Source organism: Macaca nemestrina, chromosome 2 (assembly GCF_043159975.1).
Source record: "Macaca nemestrina isolate mMacNem1 chromosome 2, mMacNem.hap1, whole genome shotgun sequence".
Taxonomy (NCBI): Eukaryota; Metazoa; Chordata; class Mammalia; order Primates; family Cercopithecidae; genus Macaca; species Macaca nemestrina.
The window spans coordinates 45,985,146-46,006,903 of record NC_092126.1 but is presented as its reverse complement, the minus strand read 5'-3'; the positions used below and the strand labels follow the sequence as shown (position 1 = coordinate 46,006,903).

Genomic DNA, 21,758 nt, shown 5'->3' with positions numbered 1-21,758 from the left:
CGTCCATTCATTGATTTGTTGGAAAAATCTTTATTGAATGCCTACTGTATGCTTAGTATTGCTGTAGATGTCATAGCTAAACAGAACTGGCCAATTGCAATGTACAGTAATAAGGGCTCTGATAGGGCAAACATGGATTGTGTTAGGAATATAACCCAGCCTAACCCAGACCCAGATGTCAGAGGAGGCTTTCTGGAGAAAACAGTGTCTCATTTGAGCTCTGAAGACCAGTTGGAATTCGGTGAAGTTTTGGTGAGGGTTACAGGAGATAGAACTAGAGAAAATTTAGATGAGTAAAAAAGATTTGGGCATAGAAAATTATATGCGCAAAGGTCTCTTTTGCCTCACCATTTATTTCAGTGCCTTAAATGCTGCACATCAGTTCATGACAATGGTCACGATTTGGGCCTCATGAGGTATAGCAATCTTTTTCCTCATCAAAATGTACTTTCAAAGTATCCTCTTTTGCATCTCTAATACACCTTCTTACAGTTTACCTTTTAAAAGAGTCATGTTTGTAGGACCATGAACACTGGAGCAGAGCAGCCAAACTCTGTCATCCTCGCACTGTGTCTGGGATAAAGCTTAGCATGTAGTGAGTGCTCAGGAAATGCTTTTAGTTTATTGCTTTGCACCTTAAATAAAGATGCCCTAAGAAATATTTCTATTCCTGTGATTTAAGTTTAGCTATGTCTGACCTTCACCTATTCAGAACACATTTGCAAGTTTGTAATTGATTAAAAGCTTCACTTTTGCCCTTTAAAGATAAACAGGAAGCTACACATTTTCTGAGCAGGAGTGCCTGCCAGATAGCTTTCCTTGGCTCAATAGTTTCCTATTGTTATGAATAGAACATCAACATAATTAACATAAGAATCCCTTAGAGGCCAATTTTAAATGAAACCACATTTAATTGCAGGTAATTCCTTTATTCCCCAAGGTGATGCTAAATTTCCAACTGGGCATATGAAATATGACAAAATCTCTGCAAAGTAAAGCCATTTAAAATGAAATGGTATAGTCTATCAACCCTCAAACGTATAAAATTATTTTGATTAGTTGGCCAAAACAAAGAGAAAAAGCAAGGTAAAACCTAAAGACTCAAACTCAAAGTATCCATAAAACAATACAAAATACAAGTTTTGACAAGTTCTAGATTTCTTGAGTTTTTAAAAGAAATGGATTGTGTTTTTTGGAAATAATGTTTGACTAAAAAGAAAATCCTAAGTCAATATTCATTTTTCACTTTTAGTATTTTGCTGGTACCCTAATAATCTATTTCAATCCTAAAATCCTCTATTGCCCAAAACCATAGCATAAAGAAGATAGGATCAGTATGCCCAGAGTCTCCACATAGGAGGTAATCAATACATGTACATTAAATGAACCAATGAATGCATTGGTTTTACATTTATCTAGGCTCCAAATGTGTGATAAGCAACTTCAGAGTCATAAAGAATGAGTAGGACATAGACAATAGTCCACCTCATCTGGAGTTCTACATTAGCTTCACTTTGTCCACCTGGCAGCCTCACCATTCTCATGTCCATCCCCGTGCTTCCAGTGCCACAGTGCCATGCATGCCACATGTTACCAGGGCTATGGACAGATGATCCCATCTCTAAAACCACCCTGTATCTATGTTTTTTTAGGTGGTTATAACATTGAGAAGGCATCCTCTTTTCAACATCTTGGGGTTTGGCCCCAATTAACAATGTTTCTCAACCTGCCACAAGACAGTGGCTGTACTTTTCCATTTGTTTCTGAAATCTCTACATTGCATCTCCTGTAAATATAGGGTATTCTATATATAGATATAGGTTGTTTCAGAAGTCAGCATAACATATATTTGAGTATAATTTTAAACCAAGAATTGCTCATGTATAGATAATTTAGATTTAAGAGCATAGTTACCCTAGTTTAACATAATAACAATACATTATTAAACATTCTTAGTAAGATTAATGATTGCTTACCTCTTTGCCCTTAATATCCAGCATGAAAGAGTTTATAGTAGGCATGTTATTGTAACTTTTAATTTTTATTCTAGTTTCTCATTTTTGTCACAAAGACACAAAGTTAAAAAACTACAAATATTTCTATCAATGAGAACTATTAATACTTAGCCACTCATTGTCTAATACCTCTGACATTATGTACTTTGCCATGGTGCTGCTTTATGGACCTATCACTATGAGCTTGAGGAAAGGAGAAATTGGAAAGTTCACTTTTCTTTTTTTTTTTTTTTTTTTTTTTTTTGTTGCCCAGGCTGGAGTGCAATGGCACGATCTCAGCTCACTGCAACCTCCACCTCCTAGGTTTAAGTGATTCTCCTGCCTCAGCCTCCATAGTAGCTGGAATTACAGGCATCCATCACCACACCCAGATAACTTTTTGTATTTTTAGTAGAGACGGGGTTTTACTGTGTTGGCCAGGCTGGTCTTAAACTCCTGACCTCAGGTAATCCACCTCCCTCAGCCTCCCAAAGTGCTGAGATTACAGGTGTGAGCCACCCCCTCCCCCAGCTGGAAAGTTCACTTTCTAGCTCTAATCTTATACTGTGACTAAACACTGCTAGGAGCTTTACCTTGACCTATAAATTCTCTCCTCAGATACAGAAGTCTATTGTAAGACTGTTTCCTTGAGTTCTCATTCCCTCATGATCCCATTTGTATTTCCTGGTGAGAACACTATTAAAATAGTTGCCAGTATTAAGGGTTATTAATATCCCCACTCTTATCCCCAGCTGGGTGTGAATGCACTCGTACTTCTGGGGGGGCCTTTTCTTCTGGAGTACAACCATCTCAAGTGTTCAGAATTTCTGATGTGTAAGAACTTTTTAATTAATATCTACTTCAAATGGTATCTTCCTTTTCTATAGGCCATTTCCATGTCTACACGGAGATTTAGAATAATTTCCTTTCTCCATTACATTTTGTTCCTTGAAGGTATTTTATAATCAGAGTGCATGTTCTTCTCTCTTTCGGAGATTTCCTTGTTTCAGGCAAAATGTATTAAGTCTCTCTAGTCGAATCCTGTGGATCTTGTGTTATGCCACTTGTCTCTTGAATAGTCTCAGCATGGAGATAAGAAAGGAGCATTATATTCTAAGCTGAGAACCTAGAAACAAAAACCAGTATGGTTATAGTTTTTCTCATCCTGCCCTGTATCTACTTTTTAAAATTCCTTTAATGTACGAATACAGATTTAGAAATTTAGAAACCTAAATGCTATAATAAATATTATAAAAAGTAGATCATTGAAATTGTATATGTATGATTTAAAGCTTTCAATAAAAATAACCAAATCACTACCTCTTTGGGTTATACTCGCTATCATTATAAATCTTTATTTGTCCTATTACACAATATAACAGGGACTATAAATGTCTTGCACATCGTGTGTTGCCCAAGAGAGACCTTCCATTTTAGCTCCTTTCCTTTACTAGTTGTGCTTTTATTTACTCTTCTTCCAAGTCTAAATTTCTCTTTTTTTTAGTGTCATCACACTTCAACTTCAAGTTCTAGTATTTCTTTTTTTTTTTTTTTTTTTTTTTTTTGAGATGAAGTCTCACTCTGTCACCCAGGCTGCAGTACAATGGCACAATCTTGGCTCACTGCAACCTCCACCTGCCAACTTCAACCAATTCCCCTGCTTCAGCCTCCCGAGTAGCTGGGACTACAGGTGTGCACCCCCATACCCAGCTAATTTTTGTATTTTTAGTAGAGATGGGGTTTCACCATGTTGGCCAGGCTGGTGTCAAACTCCTGACCCCATGATTTGCCCACCTCAGCCTCCCAAAGTGCTGGGATTATGGCGTGAGCCACCATGCCCAGCCCTTCATCTTTAATACCTCTTGCAAATATATTTAATATGGATTCATAAAAATGCAATTAGCATATTATTACAAAATAAAAAGTAAAAGAAGAAGAAAAATCAGGTTTTAATATACTAGTTTATAGATTTTGTAAAACTATGTAATCATTCTAGAGTAATTTTAAATGCCATTTAAGTAGTTAATTTTCAGTGGTCCATAAGCTTAGTTTTCTTTGTTGTCTGACACATTTGATTCTTAAAAAGTAATTGTTCCCAGAAAGTTTCTTTTGTATATACAGTCAATATTATTCTAAAATGTTATGGAAAGGCAAAATAACTAGAATAGCTAAAACAATTTTGAAAACAAAATTAAGGTGGGCAGAATCACTCTACCCAATGTTAAGACTTATTATATAGCTACAATAATTAAGACAGTGTGCTGTTAGAAGAAGGACAGACACATAGATCAATGGAACAAAGTAGAGAACTGAGAAATAGACCCACAAAAATATACCCAGCTGGTTTTTGATGGAGTTCCAAAAGCAATTCAATGAAGCAATTAAATATCCATAGGTGAAAAAATGAACCTCAACCTAAACCTCTCACCTTATACAGAAATTCGATCAAAGTGATCATGGACCTAAATGTACAACTGTAACACTTTCAGAAAAAAAAATAGGGAAAAACCTTTGAGATCTAGGGCTAAGCACAGAGTTTTTAGACATGACTCCAAAAGCACAATTTATAAAAAGCAAAATCAACAAATTAGACCTCATCAAAATTAAAAACTTTTTCTCTGCAAAGGACTCTTGAGATGATGAAAAGAGAAGCCACAGAGTGGGAGAAAATATTTGCAAACCATGCATCCAACAAAGGACTATTATATAGAATTGTTAAGAACTCTCAAAACTCAACAATAAACACTCAACAATCCAATTTTTTAAAATGAGTTAAAGACATGAAGGGCCATTTCACCCAAGAGGGTATATGGATAACAAACAAATACATTTCAAAATGCTCAAGACCATTTTACTGTTAGGAAAATGCAAATTAAAACCACAACAAACCATCACCACATACTTATCAGAATGACTAAAATGAAAAATAGTGACAACACCAAATCTGCCAAGGAGGCAGAGAAATTGGATGACTTATATATTGCTGGTAGGAATGTAAAATGTTACAACCACTCTGGAAAACAATTGAGTAATTTCTTAAAAACCTAAATATGGAAATACTATACTACCTAGTGATTGTACTCCTGGGCATATATCTCAGGGAAATGAAAACTTACGTTCACACAATAATCTGTACGTAAATTTTAGCATCCTTTGCTGTAATAGCCAAAAACTGAAAACAACTCAGATATCCTTCAACAGACAGGTGGTAAAATAAACTGTGGAACATCTAGACTGTGGAATATTGCTCAGTAATAAAAAGGAACAACTACCAATAATTCAGCAACCTGAATGATTATCCAGCAAATTATGCTGGGTTAAAAAAAAGGCAGTTCCAAGAGACTATATACTGCATGGTTCCATTTATATAACTTTCTTGAAATGACAAAATCATCTTAACAGAGAATAGATTATTGGTGGTTAGGAATTAAGGAGTGAGTGTGTGGGAGGGAAGTAGGTGTGGTTATAAAAGGGCAATGTGAAGGATCCTTGTGGTGATGGAAATGTTTTTTTTTTTTTCTCTCTCTGTCTCTTTAGAGCCAGGGTCTTGCTCTGTCACCCAGACTGATGGCATAATCCTAGCTCATTACAGCCTTGAACTCCTGGGCTTAAGTGATCCTTTCGAGTAGCTGGGTCTAAAGACACATGCCACCATGCCTGGCTAATTTTTAAAAAATTTTTTTTGTAGAGACAGGGTCTTGCTTTGTTGCCCAGGCTGATCTCAAATGCCTGACTTCATGTGATTTTCCCACTTCAGCTTCCCAAAGTGCTGAGATTACAAGTGTGAGCCACTGCACCCAGCCAGAAATGTTCTTTATCTTGACTGGCTCAATGTCAATATTCTGGTTGAGATATTGAGCTATATAGTTTTGCATGATATCATTGAAACTGATAGAAACTGAAGAAAGAGTACACAGTGTCTTTCTGTATTATTTCTTACAACTCTTTATGAATCTATAATTATCTCAAAATAAAAAGATTAATTAAAAAATTGTGTCAGCAAATTGTAAGGATGAATCCATTGAAATGAAAAAGACACTTGCAAGGTATTTATTTTCTCCTTTGGTTTTTCCTGCAAGGTTTGCGAGGAGCGATCGCATTTGCCTTAGCTATTCGGAACACAGAATCTCAGCCCAAACAAATGATGTTTACCACCACACTGCTCCTCGTGTTCTTCACTGTCTGGGTATTTGGAGGAGGAACAACCCCCATGCTGACTTGGCTTCAGATCAGGTGAGTGACAACGTCTAGCAAAGGAAATCGTTACGAGGCATGACTGCGCTGTTCAATTTCTGGTATTGCTGGCTTAGTCAATAGTACAATGGCAGGTCCTAACCTAACTTTCCCGGCAGTCAAGTTGACCTTCACCCATCGGGTGAAACAGAATGACATAGTACCAACCACACTGACTTTTCCAGAAAGCTTCCAAATCCTAGGATGATGTCTGTTTATAGTCTGTCCCTAGAAATTTATTTATTCATCTATCAATTATTCCATTCAACAATCTGTATTCAGTACAATTCGGTATACTATGGAGTTTACAAAAATAAGACACAGGTCTTGTCCTCAAGATACAATCCAGTTGGACTGATATAGAAAAAGCTATAATATGAAGGATAAAGTGAATTTATTGTTTTTTAATTCCTTACAGCACTTACAACAGGGACATAGGAAATGCTTAAACATACTTGCTTAGTGAGCCATATGCTTAGCCAGAGGGATGCTATAGATGCAAGTTAGACACTTTCATACAGGAAAAGAGGGTAAAGGCTTCAGTCAGTGGCCCTCCAGTAAGCAGTTCTGGAAGATGATTACTATAAACCTGAAGTATGGGAGGAGCAGACGTTTTGACAAAAATGGGTCGCTGGTGTCAATTGTGAAAATGGGTAAATCTGTTTTAAAGTGTGGCTGTCTTTATTTAATGTTCTTGTGACCTGGGTCCTCATTTTCATATTCCAGAAGGTAACAACAGTGCTTTAGGCAAATCACTTTTTTTTCTCAAATCTATACATTTTTGATGATCATGCAATCACTTCCTGGTTCCTACCCATTGTCTATAAGACAAATTTATACCTACTACATTCAACACGTAAAGATCCATCTGACTGGAAAAGGACTTCCAAGAAGATTCTTACAGTCAAGAGTCTGTTATTACAGCGCCTAGTATAGTGCCTGGCACACAGTAGGATTGAATACATAATTCATGAAAAGTTAAATGAATACAACCGCAAATGTAAACACTTTCAATCACTATTTACTGCAGGTCTCACAAGTTTAGTATAGGAAAACTTATGCTCAAACCAGGCCAACTGTCTATGCATTAAATCAAATTCTGAGAAAAAAGGGCTTCTTGAAGTACTGTGAATATTGCTAAACACAAAAAAAGGCTTTGACTAAAGGTGAATAGAGAGTGTTTTGAAATGCTTCTTGAATTACTTCCTAAGCATATAAATGTGACTTGCAATTTCTTTCACAGTGGTTGTTACCTGTAGGCTCCCATGGATGAGTACACAGATTGCATTAAACTCTATAGCACTGGGTCTCCTGTGAACTGTTAGTAAGACAGTGGTGTGTTTAGGTTTCTGGAAAATAAAATTCAGTAGGTAGATCCTTGCATGGAAATATTAGGGCTTGGAAACCAAGTTAGAGGATGCTGGTCCCCACAAAATACAAGTACTAAATACCCTATCAGGTGAGTTAAAATATTCAGAACATAAAGTAGTGATATCAGGATTTCCTTAAAGCAATAAAATATAATTTGTTTTCTACTATTTCTTTTTTTACCCTAAAAGAAGTTGTCCCCAAATCAGTAACATGTTTTATCCTAAAGTATTTACCTAGCTCTCTTCTAGTGTTTTCCAAAAGCATCCACTGACGTCAAATAGGTGTCATAACTTATGCAGCCCCTTAATATCTGGTTCAGCAGGGAGAGGGGAGTATTATAGTGGGGCTTTAAACAGGTTAGGATAGTTATCCAGATTATAGGACAAGGCCTAGTAAGAAAGGAAAGATACTAATGTGAACCATGGTGTCCAGGGGTGAAGTGCCTGGTAGTCAGCCCGGCCAGTGTTATGGCAGCCTGCCAGGGGGCACAGCATGGGGCGGCCAGGTCATGAAGATGCCCCAGTGGGAACTGGCTCCAAATGGCCCAACCAATTCAGTGCCAGACTTGGCCACCAGCCAGGAGGGAGATGGGTAAAGGCAGGACTGTGATGTGTTTAGGGAATTGAGCTGACAGGGTTCTAGTCTAGTGAGCAAGGTGATGATCTCAGCTGGAAACTAGAGTATAAATCTGACATCAGGGCAGAAACCCAGTCAGAGAGACCAGAGACCCATTCATGAGAAAACTAATGGGGAAAAACTGAAGTTCCTAGATTTCCGGGTACCCAGGAAGTAAACCCAGACAGATAGATACAGGGCAGAATAAGTTAAGACCAATTTGGCTCTTAAACTTGAATGGGGCCGGGCGCGGTGGCTCAAACCTGTAATCCCAGCACTTTGGGAGGCCGAGACGGGCGGATCACGAGGTCAGGAGATCGAGACCATCCTGGCGAACACGGTGAAACCCCGTCTCTACTAAAAAATACAAAAAAAAGTAGCCGGGTGAGGTGGCGGGCGCCTGTAGTCCCAGCTACTCGGGAGGCTGAGGCAGGAGAAAGGCGTGAACCCGGGAGGCGGAGCTTGCAGTGAGCTGAAATCTGGCCACTGCACCCCAGCCTGGGCGGCAGAGCAAGACTCTGTCTCAAAAAAAAAAAAAAACTTGAATGAACATCAGAACCACCTAGAGGGCTCATTAAAACCCAGATTACTAAGCCCCAGCCCAAGTTTCTCATCCAGTAGGTCTTGGTCAAGGCCTGAGAACCTGTATTTCTACCACATCCAGGAAGTGCCTGTGTTGCTGGTCCCAGGGCCACACTTTGAGAACTGCTGGTTTAGACTTCCTACCCCTAGTGGAGATGGGGCTAATATTGATACTGTCGGATGTGGCTGCGGTTGCCAAGGGCCAGGCACACCTGAGCCTGCAGTGTAGATTCCTTAGCACCTATACTAAAGGGAGGAGGGGCTCACTTAAAGAGGAAGAGTCACTGTGCCCTGATCAGTGGGCGGGAAATAGGACGTAATAGAATAAACATAAAGAATAAAACTATGTCACTGTGTGTATACAAATACACAGTAACTTGTAGTGACACCATCATATGCTCCACTTTCCTACCATGGTTTATAATGTCAAAGAAATTATCAATTCCATTATGGCTTTAAACTCCTAGTCACCCATCGTTTAGACTCCATTTAGCAAGGCCTTGCTTGTTTACAGAGCTACGTCTCATTAACCAACTTACCTGTCAGACTTTTCCCCAAACACACCATGAAGTAGGTAAATTGGAGCTTTAATAAAATGACATAAATGGAGAAATGCAAGAGACGCAAAGACAAATGTAACACTGAATGAACCCAAATACCCTCAATTGGAATGTGATTTGTTTATCTACTTTACATGGCCTTCCCTTCTTGAGTCTATATTTTTTCTCTGAAATTATTTGATATGTACTTGAATTAGTTTTTTTATCCCCATAAAATTTGCCATTCAGCCGCAAACTACCACAGGAGGATGCGAAGAAAATGTTTTATATAAGGCAAAAATTGATAGTATTAATATGAATTGCACTTTGATGGAACTGACTTTAAAACAGCAATGATCCTATGTTTAGAGAAACAAATAATGATCTTTATATGTGAAACAAATTTTCCATTGATTGAGTCTTGTCCTAAGCACCATTCAAATTTCTTGTCCCGGGGCTGTTGTATTTTCTTTTTAAAAATAATCATAAAATGTTTGTAATGCAGCGTTGAAAATAAATCAGACCTTTGCTTTTTAAAATTCTGGAGAAAAGGAAAAGACTCCTCCAGCATTGTTTTGGAGGTTTTCATGTAAAATAAAGTAGAATGGTTTCTCGATTAAAATCCGGATCTCCTCCCTTCTGTAGAATACATTAATACTGGTGGTGAGGAAAACCCAACAGGAGTCTCCAAGGACTAGCTCTGCTGTTAGCCAGGAAACAAAAAAGACCAAAGGTGTTAGGCTTTGCCCTACAAAAGCCAGTAAACAAGATTATCGACCAAATGGTTGCACATGCTTACAAATTAACATTAAAGACCACAGGGCAGAGCTCTCTGGCAGTGGCACCAGATAATAAGCTTCGAGATGGTAACCCCATTCTCTAAGCCAAGAATGGGGTTCGGGTAGAGCACTACATGGAGCTTAGGGTAGGGCACCACATGGAGCTAACAAACTTTCAGCAAATAGCTCATGAGAAAGGAGCCTATACCACAGTGCAAACCTTTCCTGGGCTCCCCAAATGAGAATGTAGGGCCCATCTCTTCACAATATCTGAATCACAGTGTGGAAGGCCTTGAATGCCAGAGTAACACAGACCTTGTCTCCTAGCTGACATTAGAGAAGTATCCTCAACAAGATAACCTTTACAGCTTCAAATTTTGACCTCTAAACACTCTAACAATAATAACTGACTTGTAATGAGTGCTTACTCTGTGCCAGATATCAGATAATAAAATGCAAAGCGTATAACCTCCTTGTGACTCAGCTTCTAATCTATAACATGGGGATGATGATAGCAGCCGCTTCCTAGCGGATGATGATAGTAGCTGCCACTATGGCCCACGGTTACACCACCATCAGGCTGCAGAACCAGGATCCAATCCAGCGAGCCTAAGCCTAGAGCCTACACACCCAACTAGTGCATTCTTCTGGCACCCTGATAAATGAGCTTATTGTCAATGCCTGCAATCGACCCTGATTAACAAATCCTTTGAAGAAAGAGATATGCTTTTTAAACCATGACAGGGCTGTTAAAAACAAACACAGGAAATCTTCATCCATCACAAGTGATTGGGCTGACTGGCTCATACAACACAGAAATTCTTCAGTGCAGGTTTTCTTTTTGACCTGGGACAGTTATAGGTAAATAAAATGAGATTAGTCCAACATAGCCAAGTGGAGAAGATTGTCTTCCTCAATTACAGGAATTTAGAATTACAGGACTTATAGGAATTTGTTACCCTCACGCTCATCTCCCAATCCTATTCAGGATCCCAAACTATTCTGCCATCAGCCTCTTCCCCAAATCAACCAAAAAATTTGGTTGCATACATTGACTTACGTCTATTGCAGAGTGAGCAACTTTTAGATAGTGCAATGCTTCTACTATTAATTTTTTTTTTGAGAGTGTCTAGCTCTGTCACCCAGGGTGGAGTGCAGTGGCTCAATCATAGCTCCCCACAGCCTTGATCTCCTGGTCTCAAGCGATCCTCCTGCCTCAGCCTCTCGAGTATTTGAGACTACAGGTGTGCACCACCATGCCCAGCTAATCTTTTTAAAATTACTTTTAGCTGAGATGAGGTCTCATTACATTGACCAAGCTGATCTTAAACTCCTGAGCTCAAGCAGTCCTCCCACCCCAGACTTCCAAAGTGCTGGCATTATAGGCATGAGCCACCACGCAAGCCCACTGTCAATATTTTAGTTAAATATTTAAATTCAATTTTTAGTTTATGACGAAAAGCCATTCTCAAGTGATTTATTTATCATTTATACCCATTGGCTACAAATTTTTAAGATAACAGCCATCACAAATATGTATATAAAGATAAAAAGAGAACTGTCCTTAGTAATATTTTTAAGTCTTAAATGATAGCAGAGTTAAATATATCTGCTTACATACAGACTTCCTTTATTATTGAGGTGAGGAAATGTTAATTTAATATGATGGAGGAATATATATCATTAAGTTATCTTAATATTAACTGTGTTCTGTTTGGTTTCCTTTCTAGCATTCAAAGTTTCATGCGGGTTTAACAGTTTGCTTCGTTGTTGTATTAATGTAGTCTATCAATACACACACATAGTCTGGAGTTAGACTGAGCAGGTCCTAACCCTGCCTCCCTCTCTTAAAGCTGTAGGACTTTGAGCAATAAATGTGATGTCTTTATGCCTCAAATTTCTTAATCTGTAAAATCGAAATAAGGATATCTACCACTTTAGAACGTTATAAGGTTTAAGTATTCTGTGTGTACAGAATTTAGGGGCACACAGTAAGTGCTCAACAAATATTGTTATAACAGTACCCAAAAGATACCTATGAGCCTTTTCTTACCCAAATACTGTATAATTGTCCCCCTGAAACCCATGCACATATAAACTATTATTAATTAATTATATTTATGAAAGCATGGTATACATGGAAAATAGAAATAGTCTCTGGAAAGTTTAGTCCATTTTCCTTAGTAACGAGACTCACCAATTTTACAGGCAACTCCTATTTCTGCATTCAAAATGATAAACGCCATAAAGAAAAATGCTAACAAAAAGGATTATATTACCCAACAGCTCAGAAAGATTCTTTCTAAAACATGCTTCTATCTCCTTCTTAACATAATAATCTTTGCTTGGGAACTTTTTAGATATTTAATTTATAACATTTCATCAAGCTGTATTGATTGTATTATATTTTGTAGTGATTTTGTACAAATTTGTATACTTCGTATCAATTTATATCAATCGACAGACTTGAGAAATATGCTCTCCCACGAAACATGGAAAACCAGTTTACTCATTTGAATATAGATTTATACTGCATATTCCATACCTGGTACTGCCTTTTAAAATTATGTTCTGTTTTCTTTAGGTTCTTCTACATTTCATAAATCTAAATATTTATTGCTTAAATCGATCTAGTTTGACTTGTTACATTAAAGATATTGGATAACTGTAGTAACCTATTGTTAACCTAAAAATATTCTAGGTTTATAACAATTGTTATGAATTAGCAGTTCCTAAATTTGCTTTCAGTGCCATCTGGGTTCCTTAATACGCTTTCTTTCTGCATGCCAAATTGTCTCAGTTCCAGAGATAACAGTCTTTATCTCCACAACTGCCAGCTATCCTCCACAAGCCATGTTCTTAGTCATCTTCTCTGAAGGTGCTCTTGAGAATATCAGTATCAATAAGCTTCTCTCATTTACTAAGTTTACCAAACAATGGACATTCTGGTCTATTAAAGGAGATTTACTAGCCTGTTATCTTAAAGCATTGTCCAATATGGTGTCCTTACTTTAAGTAATAGATGTATTTGTACTTCAGGTAACAGCCAACATTTGAAAAAACAAAAAAGTGATTTTGAATGCAGTAGGTGGGACTTGTTATTCAAAAACTATGGAGAAGGGTACCAGTTCTGGTCAAAATGGAGTAAGCATACTTACTCCACCCACTTTCTCTTCCTCTGAATGCAGCTGAAAAACACTGAACAGAATGCATGTAACAGTTATATGAGGATTCTAAAAAGTAAATGGTAGCAGACATATTCAGGGAATAAACCAGAATTCAGAGTACTATTGAACTGGTGGTGAGTTTTCATTTTGTTTCCTCTCTGGAATCTCCTGGCCTGGACTCAAAGACAATTTAGAGACCAGAATTATAAAATAAGAAAGAGAGAGAGAGCTGGAAGAGAAATTCTTTGTTTCTGGAACAAGATAAAGGAAAAGGGACATTTGTGGGTCAGAAGAGTGGACATATGCCTTGGATTTGTTATTGTTTTCTTCATTCCCTTTTCCCCAATCCTAGCAATCATAAGGTGGCAGGTGACGATGGTAGCAACATTTACAAAGGCAACTAAAATGTCAATCAGAGGAACTTTGGTCCTAAGATCATGGGGAAGAATTCCCATTGTATTTTTTTTCTCTTAATCCTCTCACCAATTAGCCTTGGAAGCAGGTGCAATATTATGGGAAAATCATAGAAAATATGCAGCAGTGTGGGAAAATTAAAACCCTGAGATTTTAGCCAGAGGACCAGGAAAAGGGGCTTTGGGATGCTAGAAAATGTAGAGAAGATTGTAGAGAGAAGGGAGCTTGAGAAAGCGACACTATAAAGTTGTCTATAAATTTTCAAGCACAAAATCAGGCTGTATATGCATGTGTCTGAGCCTAAACAGCACACACCAAAGACACTGAGAAATGAACTATAAGTCAGAACATTAGCCAGCTCCCCAACTGGACACTGGGTGTCACATATGCAGGAAAAATCTAAAGGCAACTGCATAGACTTTCAAACTTAACTGACATTGGAACAACAGGCAACAGAAGGCAGATAAGAACTTGCGTTCTGGACCAAATCTGGTTTGATTGCCTGATAAAACAAAATCTCAACATTCTCCCTAGGAAAATCCTATGTCACTTAACATCCCAGATCCAGAGTTATCTAACATAATATCCAAATTTCTAGAATTTTTAGCATATGAATACCCAGAAAAATCTTAATATCTCACAAGATCCAGGAAAAATTTTAATATTTCACAAGATGCTAACCCAATATGGACACATATATTGGAATTAATGAATCAAGACTTTAAAGCAGCTATTATAACCATGCCCCAAGAAGTAAGAGCATACACGATGGAAACAAATGGAAAAATGAAAACAAAAAACTGGAGAGAAATAGAAGATACATAAATAAATAAATAATTTGGAATGGAAAATGCAATGACCAAAACAAAATATTCATTTAATTAGCTTAAAAACAAAATAAAGGATGATAGATGAAAGATTCTGTGAACTTGAAGATTATAAGAAATTATCTAATCTGAACAAAAGTATGACATTTTTCACCAACAGATCTGCTCTTTAAAAAAAGAATGACAAAGGAATGTATTCATATGAAAGGAAAATGATATTAGAGGGAATCTTGGAACAGCAGGAATGAAGGAGGAGCAATAGAAATAGTAAATATCTGTTTAATATATTTTCTTAAGGTTTTAAAAATATATATGGTTGTTGAAGGAAAAAATTTAACATTGTCTTATGGGGTTCTCAAAAAGGAAAATGAATAGAGGGACCTGTAAGTGGTAAGTTTTCTACATTCCACTTGAAGTGGTAAACTATTAATTCAAAATATATTGTAAAAAATTATATACTTATACTGTAATTTCTAGATCAACCACTAAAACACATACACAATGAGATATAGTCAAAAGTTCAATAGGTAAATTAAAATGGAAAACAAATCAATTAAAATAACTTCAAGGAAGGCAGGAGAGGAAAATAGGGGGGGAAAATAGAGAAAACAAACCGGAATCCGGTAATAAAATGGTAGATCTAAATACAAATATAACAATAATTACACTAAATCTAAATTGCCTAAAGACATCAGTTAAAAGAGATTGTCAAGGCAGATTAAAAACAAGACCCAGCTATATGCTGTCTATAAGAAACATACTTTAATATAATGATATAGATAGGTTAAATGTAAAAGAATGAAAAAATATGTGCCATGCAAATACCAATCAAAATGAAGCTGGAGTGGCTATATTAAATCAAATAGTCTTGAGAGCAAGAAAATTTTCCAGGGATTAAGGAGGGAATTATGTAATGATAAAAGAGTTTATTTACCAAGAAGACAGAACTATATAATATGTGTATGCACCTAAGAATATAGCCTTAAAATACATAAAGCAAAAACTGATAAATCTGAAAGGGGAGAGAGACAAATTAACACTTATAGTTGCAAACTTCAGTACTTGTCCCTGAGCAACTAATATAACAAGTAGACAGAAAATCTGCAAGGAGACAGAAGAACTATTCTAATAACCAACTACATTTAATTGACATTTATAGAACACTCTACCCAACAGCAGCATAATACACATTCTTTTCAAGTGCTTACAATTACAGCAAAATAACCAATAGCATAGGTCATAAAACCTTTTCTAATTTAAGAGAAATGATAACGTACGGTGTTACCCATGATCACACCACTGCACTCCAGCCTTGGCAACAGAGCAAGAAAGGAGATTATCATGACAGATTTTAAAATCTGTTTAATGTCATATTAAAATGTCATATTAAAATGATGATAAGGGAATCCTACAAACAATTTTCTCTGCACATATGTTCAACAAAATAGATTAAATGTAACAATTCTTGACAAACTACCAAAACCCTTTCAAGAAGAAATATATAAACTGAATCATCCTGTATCTATTAAAGATACAGAATTGGCCAGGCGTGGTGGCTCACGCCTATAATCCCAGCACTTTGGGAGGCCAAGGTGGGTGGATCACGAGGTCAGGAGTTCAAGACCAGCCTGGCCAAGATGGTGAACTCCGTCTCTACTAACAATACAAAAATTAGTCGGGTGTGGTGGTGGGTGTCTATAATCCCAGCTACTCAGGAGGCTGAGGCAGGAGAATCACTTGAACCTGGGAGGCAGAGGTTGCAGTGAGCTGATATTGTGCCACTGCACTCCAGCCTGGGCAACAGAATGAGACTCTGTCTCAAAAGAAAAGAAAAGAAAAAACAAAAAGAAATAGAATTTAGAGTGTAAAACCTTCCAAAAAAGAAACTACAAGCCCAGATGGTTTCACTGGCAAATTCTTTGAAAGAAGATACAACACTAATTCTAAACAATCTTTTCCAAGAAACAGAAGCAAAAGCAATATCTTCCAACTCATTTTAAGAGGCCAGAATTACCCTAATACAAAAGTAAAACATCATCACAATAGAGTAAAACTACAGTTCAACCTCTTTTATAAACATAGATGCAAAAATCTTGCACAGAATACTAGAATATCAAGTCCAGCAATACTTAAAAAGGCTACACAGCACAACTAAATGGGACTGATCCCAGGAATACAAGTCTGGTTTAGTAGGTAAATATCAATCACTGAAATGTATATTAGCAGATAAAAGAAAAACATGATCATATCAATAGATACAGAAAAAGCATTTAATAAAAATTAATTTTTATTCATGATTTTAAAAAACTCTTAGCAAGCCAGGAATAAGAGAAAACTTCCTTAAACTAATAAAATACATCTAAAAAAACTTACACCTAACATCATATTTAATAGTGAAAGGCCAAATGCTTTCTTCCTAATATTAAGAATGAGACAAATATTCCTAATTTTAGGAAGAAACTCTAATTCAATATTGTCCTGGTAATCTTAGCCAGTGCAATAAAACAAGAAAAATAAATAAGATACATACAGCATAGAAAGAGAGAAATAAAAGCCCAATTTTCAGCTTTTATAATTGTTTATATAGAACAAAGAAACCTACCAAAAAAAACTTCTAGAAATAAGTGATTTTAGGTTTTACGATACATGGTCAGTACTCAAAAATCAAATGCATATCTAACTACTAGAAATGAACAATTGGAAACAGAAACTAATAAAGTCAATACCACTTCTAATAGTCCCAAAAAATGTAAATACTTGGGAATAACATAACAAACCACATGCAGGATCTGTGTATTGAAAACAAAATACCAGTAACAGAAACCAAGAAAGAACTAAAATAATGGAGAGGCATGCTGTGTTTATGAATTAAAAGACTAAATATAGTTAAGACATCAATTTTCTGTGAATTGATCCAGAGAGTTCATACAATTCTAATCAAAATCCCAGCAGGACATTTTGTAGATACAGGCAAACTGATTTTTAAATTTAGAAAGAAACGCAAAGTAACTAGAATAGCTAAAACAATTTTCAAAAAGAATAAAGTTGGAAAACTCAGATTGCTTGATTTTAAGACTCACTTTAACATTTCTGTAACCAAAAAATGTGATATTGGCAAAGGGATAGACATATAAATTAAACAGAAGAAAAATCCATAAATAGACCCACACAACTATGGCTTATTGATTTTTGTAAAGGTTAACAAACAATTCAATGGCATAGGGAGAGTATTTTCAGCAAATGGTATTAGAATAAGTGTCTATCTGTGGTAGGTAGAGTTCTAAGATGACTCGCAACATTTTCTGCCCCTCGCCACCCTGATATACATGCCTTGCATAATCCTTGGAACTGCAAATATGATGGATTATCTTAATATGGCACAGTAGACTTTGAAATAGGAAGATTACCTTGTGGGACTGACTTAATCACATGAACCTCTTTATAAGAAGAGCGTTTTCTCTGGCAAGTCTTTGAAGAGGAACTCATACATTCAGGAGGATTTGATGCACCATCATGGCATAAAGATGGAAGTAGCTACATGGCAAGGAATTTTGGAAGCCTCTGGGAACTGGGAATAATTCCTGGCTGACAGCCAGAAAGGAAAAGGGAGTCATAGTTTACAACTTCAAGGAAATGAATTCTGCCCACAACAAGAATGAGATTAGAAAAATTTTTCTCCAGAGCCTCCAGACAAGAATCTAGCCCAGCCAGTACCTTCATTTCAGCCTTGTGATATCCTAATCAGAAAATCCAGTCACATTATGCCAGAGATCAGACCTACAGAACTGTGAGCTAATAGGTGTTTTATGCTGCTAAGGCTTGGTAGTGTGATATACAGCAATAGAAACCTAATACAATATCCATAGGCCAAAAAATGAACCTTGACTTAAACCTCAGAACTTACAAAGAAATTGACTAAAACTGGATCACAGATCAAAACATAAAACTATAAAACTTCTAGAAAAAACATAAGAGAAAATATTTATGACCTTGAATTAGGCAAAGGATTGTTAGATATTATATGAAGAGCATCATCCATAAAAGAAAAAATCATGAAAATACTTTACTTTGCCAAAGACACTATTCAGAGAATGAAAATACAAAAGTACACACTTAGAGAGAATACATTGCTGGTGGGAATCTAAAATAATGTAGCCAATCTGTAAATCACTTTAGCAGTGTATTATAAAGGTAAAAATACAATTACCATATGACCCAGTGTCTTAGTTTGTTTTGCGCTGCCAAAACAGAATACCTATGACTGGAAAATTTATGAAGAACAGAAATTTATTTTCTCCCAGTTCTAGGAGCTGGGAAGTCCAAGATAAAGGTGCCAGCAGGTTCAGTTGTCTGGTGAGGGTGGCTCTCTGCTTCCAGGATGGCACCTTGATGCTGCCTTCTCTGGAGGGGACAAACATACTGTGTTCTCACATGGCAGAAGGTGGAAGGGCAAGAAGGACAAACTTGCTCCTTTAAACCCTTTCATATGGGCACCCAATCTCATTCATTTTCCAAAGGCTGCAACTTCTAATATTGTTGCATTGGGGATTAAATTTCAATGTGAAATTTGGAGGGGACAAAAAGCATTCAAACCATAGCACCCAGCATTCTCCCTCCTAGGCAGTTACTCTAGAAAGTAGAATGGGGATAATAACAGCATCTATCTCTGGAGATTATTAAATGTATAAAGATTAAATGGGAAAAGATTCATGTTAATGTCCTTTGAGCAGTGTTCAGCACTCATAAAATAATCCTATTTTAACTTATAGCTTTGATTAGAAATGTCAGTGAATTATTTATATAGAGAGAGCATTTTCAGAATATGTTGAGATAATCATATAGTTTTTTCTTCTTTAATTTGTTAGTATGATGAAATATGTTAATAGATGTCCTGATACTGAATTATCCATGCATTCTCAAGATAACTATTTTTTCCTAAAATTTTGTATGTATAATAATAATTGAAATTAGTCTTACAGTTTTCTTTTTCCCTTTGTGGGGAGGGAGCTATCTTTACTGGGTTTAGGTATTATTAAGAATATGCTATATTCATAACATGAACTAAAGGATTTTCTATTTTTTCATATTCTGAAATGACATAACATAGAAATAATCTAGTCTTTAAAACCTAGATCAAAGTCAACTGTGAAGCCTTCTGGTTCCTTCGGTCATTTTTAATGGTATATTTTCTATCACCTTTCTAGTGTCTCCTATGGTAATTTGTGTATTCAAGGTAAAATTGTCATTTTTAGCTAAAAAATGGTCAAGTATTGGCAATTTCATGTGGTTCAACCTAGTAGTAAAATGAATATCTATATGCCCTTAACGTAGTTTCACCCATTATTAATAAATTGCCCATTTTGCATTCTTACCTTTCCCTTTAATATATATTAAATATAATTATATGTGAATTTTTTTATTCGTTGCTTTATTTTTCACTGAACCATTTGAATGTGAGAATAGGCATCACACACTTCTTATCTAAATATTAAAGCATGCATCTTCTAAGAATAAGGAAATTCTCTTAGATAACCAAAGTACCATTATTGTACCTAGAAATAAGGACATTCTCTTAGATAACCAAAGTACCGTTATTGTACCTAGAAATTTTTTTAAACAATTGACAGTATTATCAGTACATATTTAAATTTTTCCAGTTATTGCAAAAACGTATAAGATATTTTAAAATTCAGGATCCAATCAAGATAATGTGTTGCATTTGGTCTTTTTTTAATCAGTTTTTTCTTCTTTTTTGTTTTTTCAGAAGAAACCAGGTCAGTTGTTTCATACATTATTCCACATCCTGGACTTGCTTTTTTTCTCACAGCAACAATTAATGTATTCTTTTTGGTGCTATATTTCCTGTAAACTAGAAATTAGGTCAAGGCTTGAAATTCAGGTTGAATATTTTTGGCAAGAATATTCATCGATAATGTTGTGTGCTAATGGACGCATGAGGTCAGGTTCTTCCACCACTGGTAGTGCTAAGTTTGTTCATATGGTGACAGTGGTAACCTCAGTTGCAAAGGTATATTTTTACCTTTGTAATTAGTTTTTAATCTATGGGAGGATACTTCAGTACAGTATAAATATCCTGTTTCTAACAATCTTTCACCCACTGTTTTTAGCATCCATCAATAATCATCATCTGATTCAACTATTACATTTAGGATGATTCAGTTTTGTATTAAATTGAGTTTCTTGATTATGTTACTCAAATTGTCTGTATCTTTACCTATATTTTTACTAGATGTATCAGATTCTGAAAGAAGTATGTTAAATTTCCCATTATAATTTTTTGTAATCAAGGCCTTACATTTCTATATTATTAATCATATATATTACTAATTGTATGTATATATTTGGCTATGCGTATCATGTTATGAGAGGAAATACTCAAATTTGCCTTTGAGTTAGTCTGATATGTCTTATCCCAAAATTAAAACTTAAAATGATCATATCCTCCATATATGTTCATACCCTTCTTTCATTCTCTAGTCCTGGTAATGTGGAAACCTATAAAGTAGTGTGAAAGCAATATAGAAAAGTCCTTTTTGTAAGCATTAAGCAGGGGGAACTTCCCCTTTTCTCCTTTTTTTTTTTTTTTTTTTTTTTTGGTTATCGGTGATCTAGTATTGCTTTGAAACAGATTTCAGTGTTTTGATTACATTATTTAATTCCCTGGGATCATTAACTTCTCTTTTAAAACATAAAGCCTTATGTTTTAATATATTACAGTCTTTTACTTACTAGTATGCATTTTAAACATTAATGAAACTGTTTAAAAAAATGACTGTGTAAAATCCAAAGAGTTGCAATAAAACACCTATTTTGCATCTACCCTAAAGATTAATTGTGTAACCAAAATATGAGATTTTAACTAAAGTTTTTAAAAATAAGTGCTGGATTCTACCATAAAGGGTCGCTTGGAAGAAACTGCTGAAGACAGGGAATTGCCCATTAGAGGCAAAATGTGCTTTAATGCAGATTTCATTGTACTCAGTACAGCTAACTGTTTTGCAAAAACATTACAGGAATGTTTGGACGAAAATTAGCTCTTCTTTTCCTCTTTTTTTTTTTTTTTTTTTTAATAACACTCTTCCCGGTGCTAGATTTGCAGTAGAGATTGTAGTTGGCCAGTAATGAAGCTGCCCCACGTTTAGAGATGATTCAAAAGCATTTCCAACAGTTTTCTTCTTGGTGGCACTGTCTGCTTTTCTTTTATTATCTATAGGAT

At 36.0% G+C, this 21,758-nt stretch overlaps 1 protein-coding gene across 1 annotated transcript in view; it reads left to right on the top strand.

The window, feature by feature from the left end:
* The window catches only part of LOC105470011 (solute carrier family 9 member A9), a 593,531-nt gene that overhangs the window by 391,946 nt on the left and 179,827 nt on the right, over positions 1-21,758 (top strand). The window contains exon 12 of the mRNA XM_011721703.2: positions 6,074-6,227. Within this exon, the coding sequence (XP_011720005.2) occupies positions 6,074-6,227 (154 nt within the window). The remainder of the gene's footprint in view (positions 1-6,073; positions 6,228-21,758) is intronic.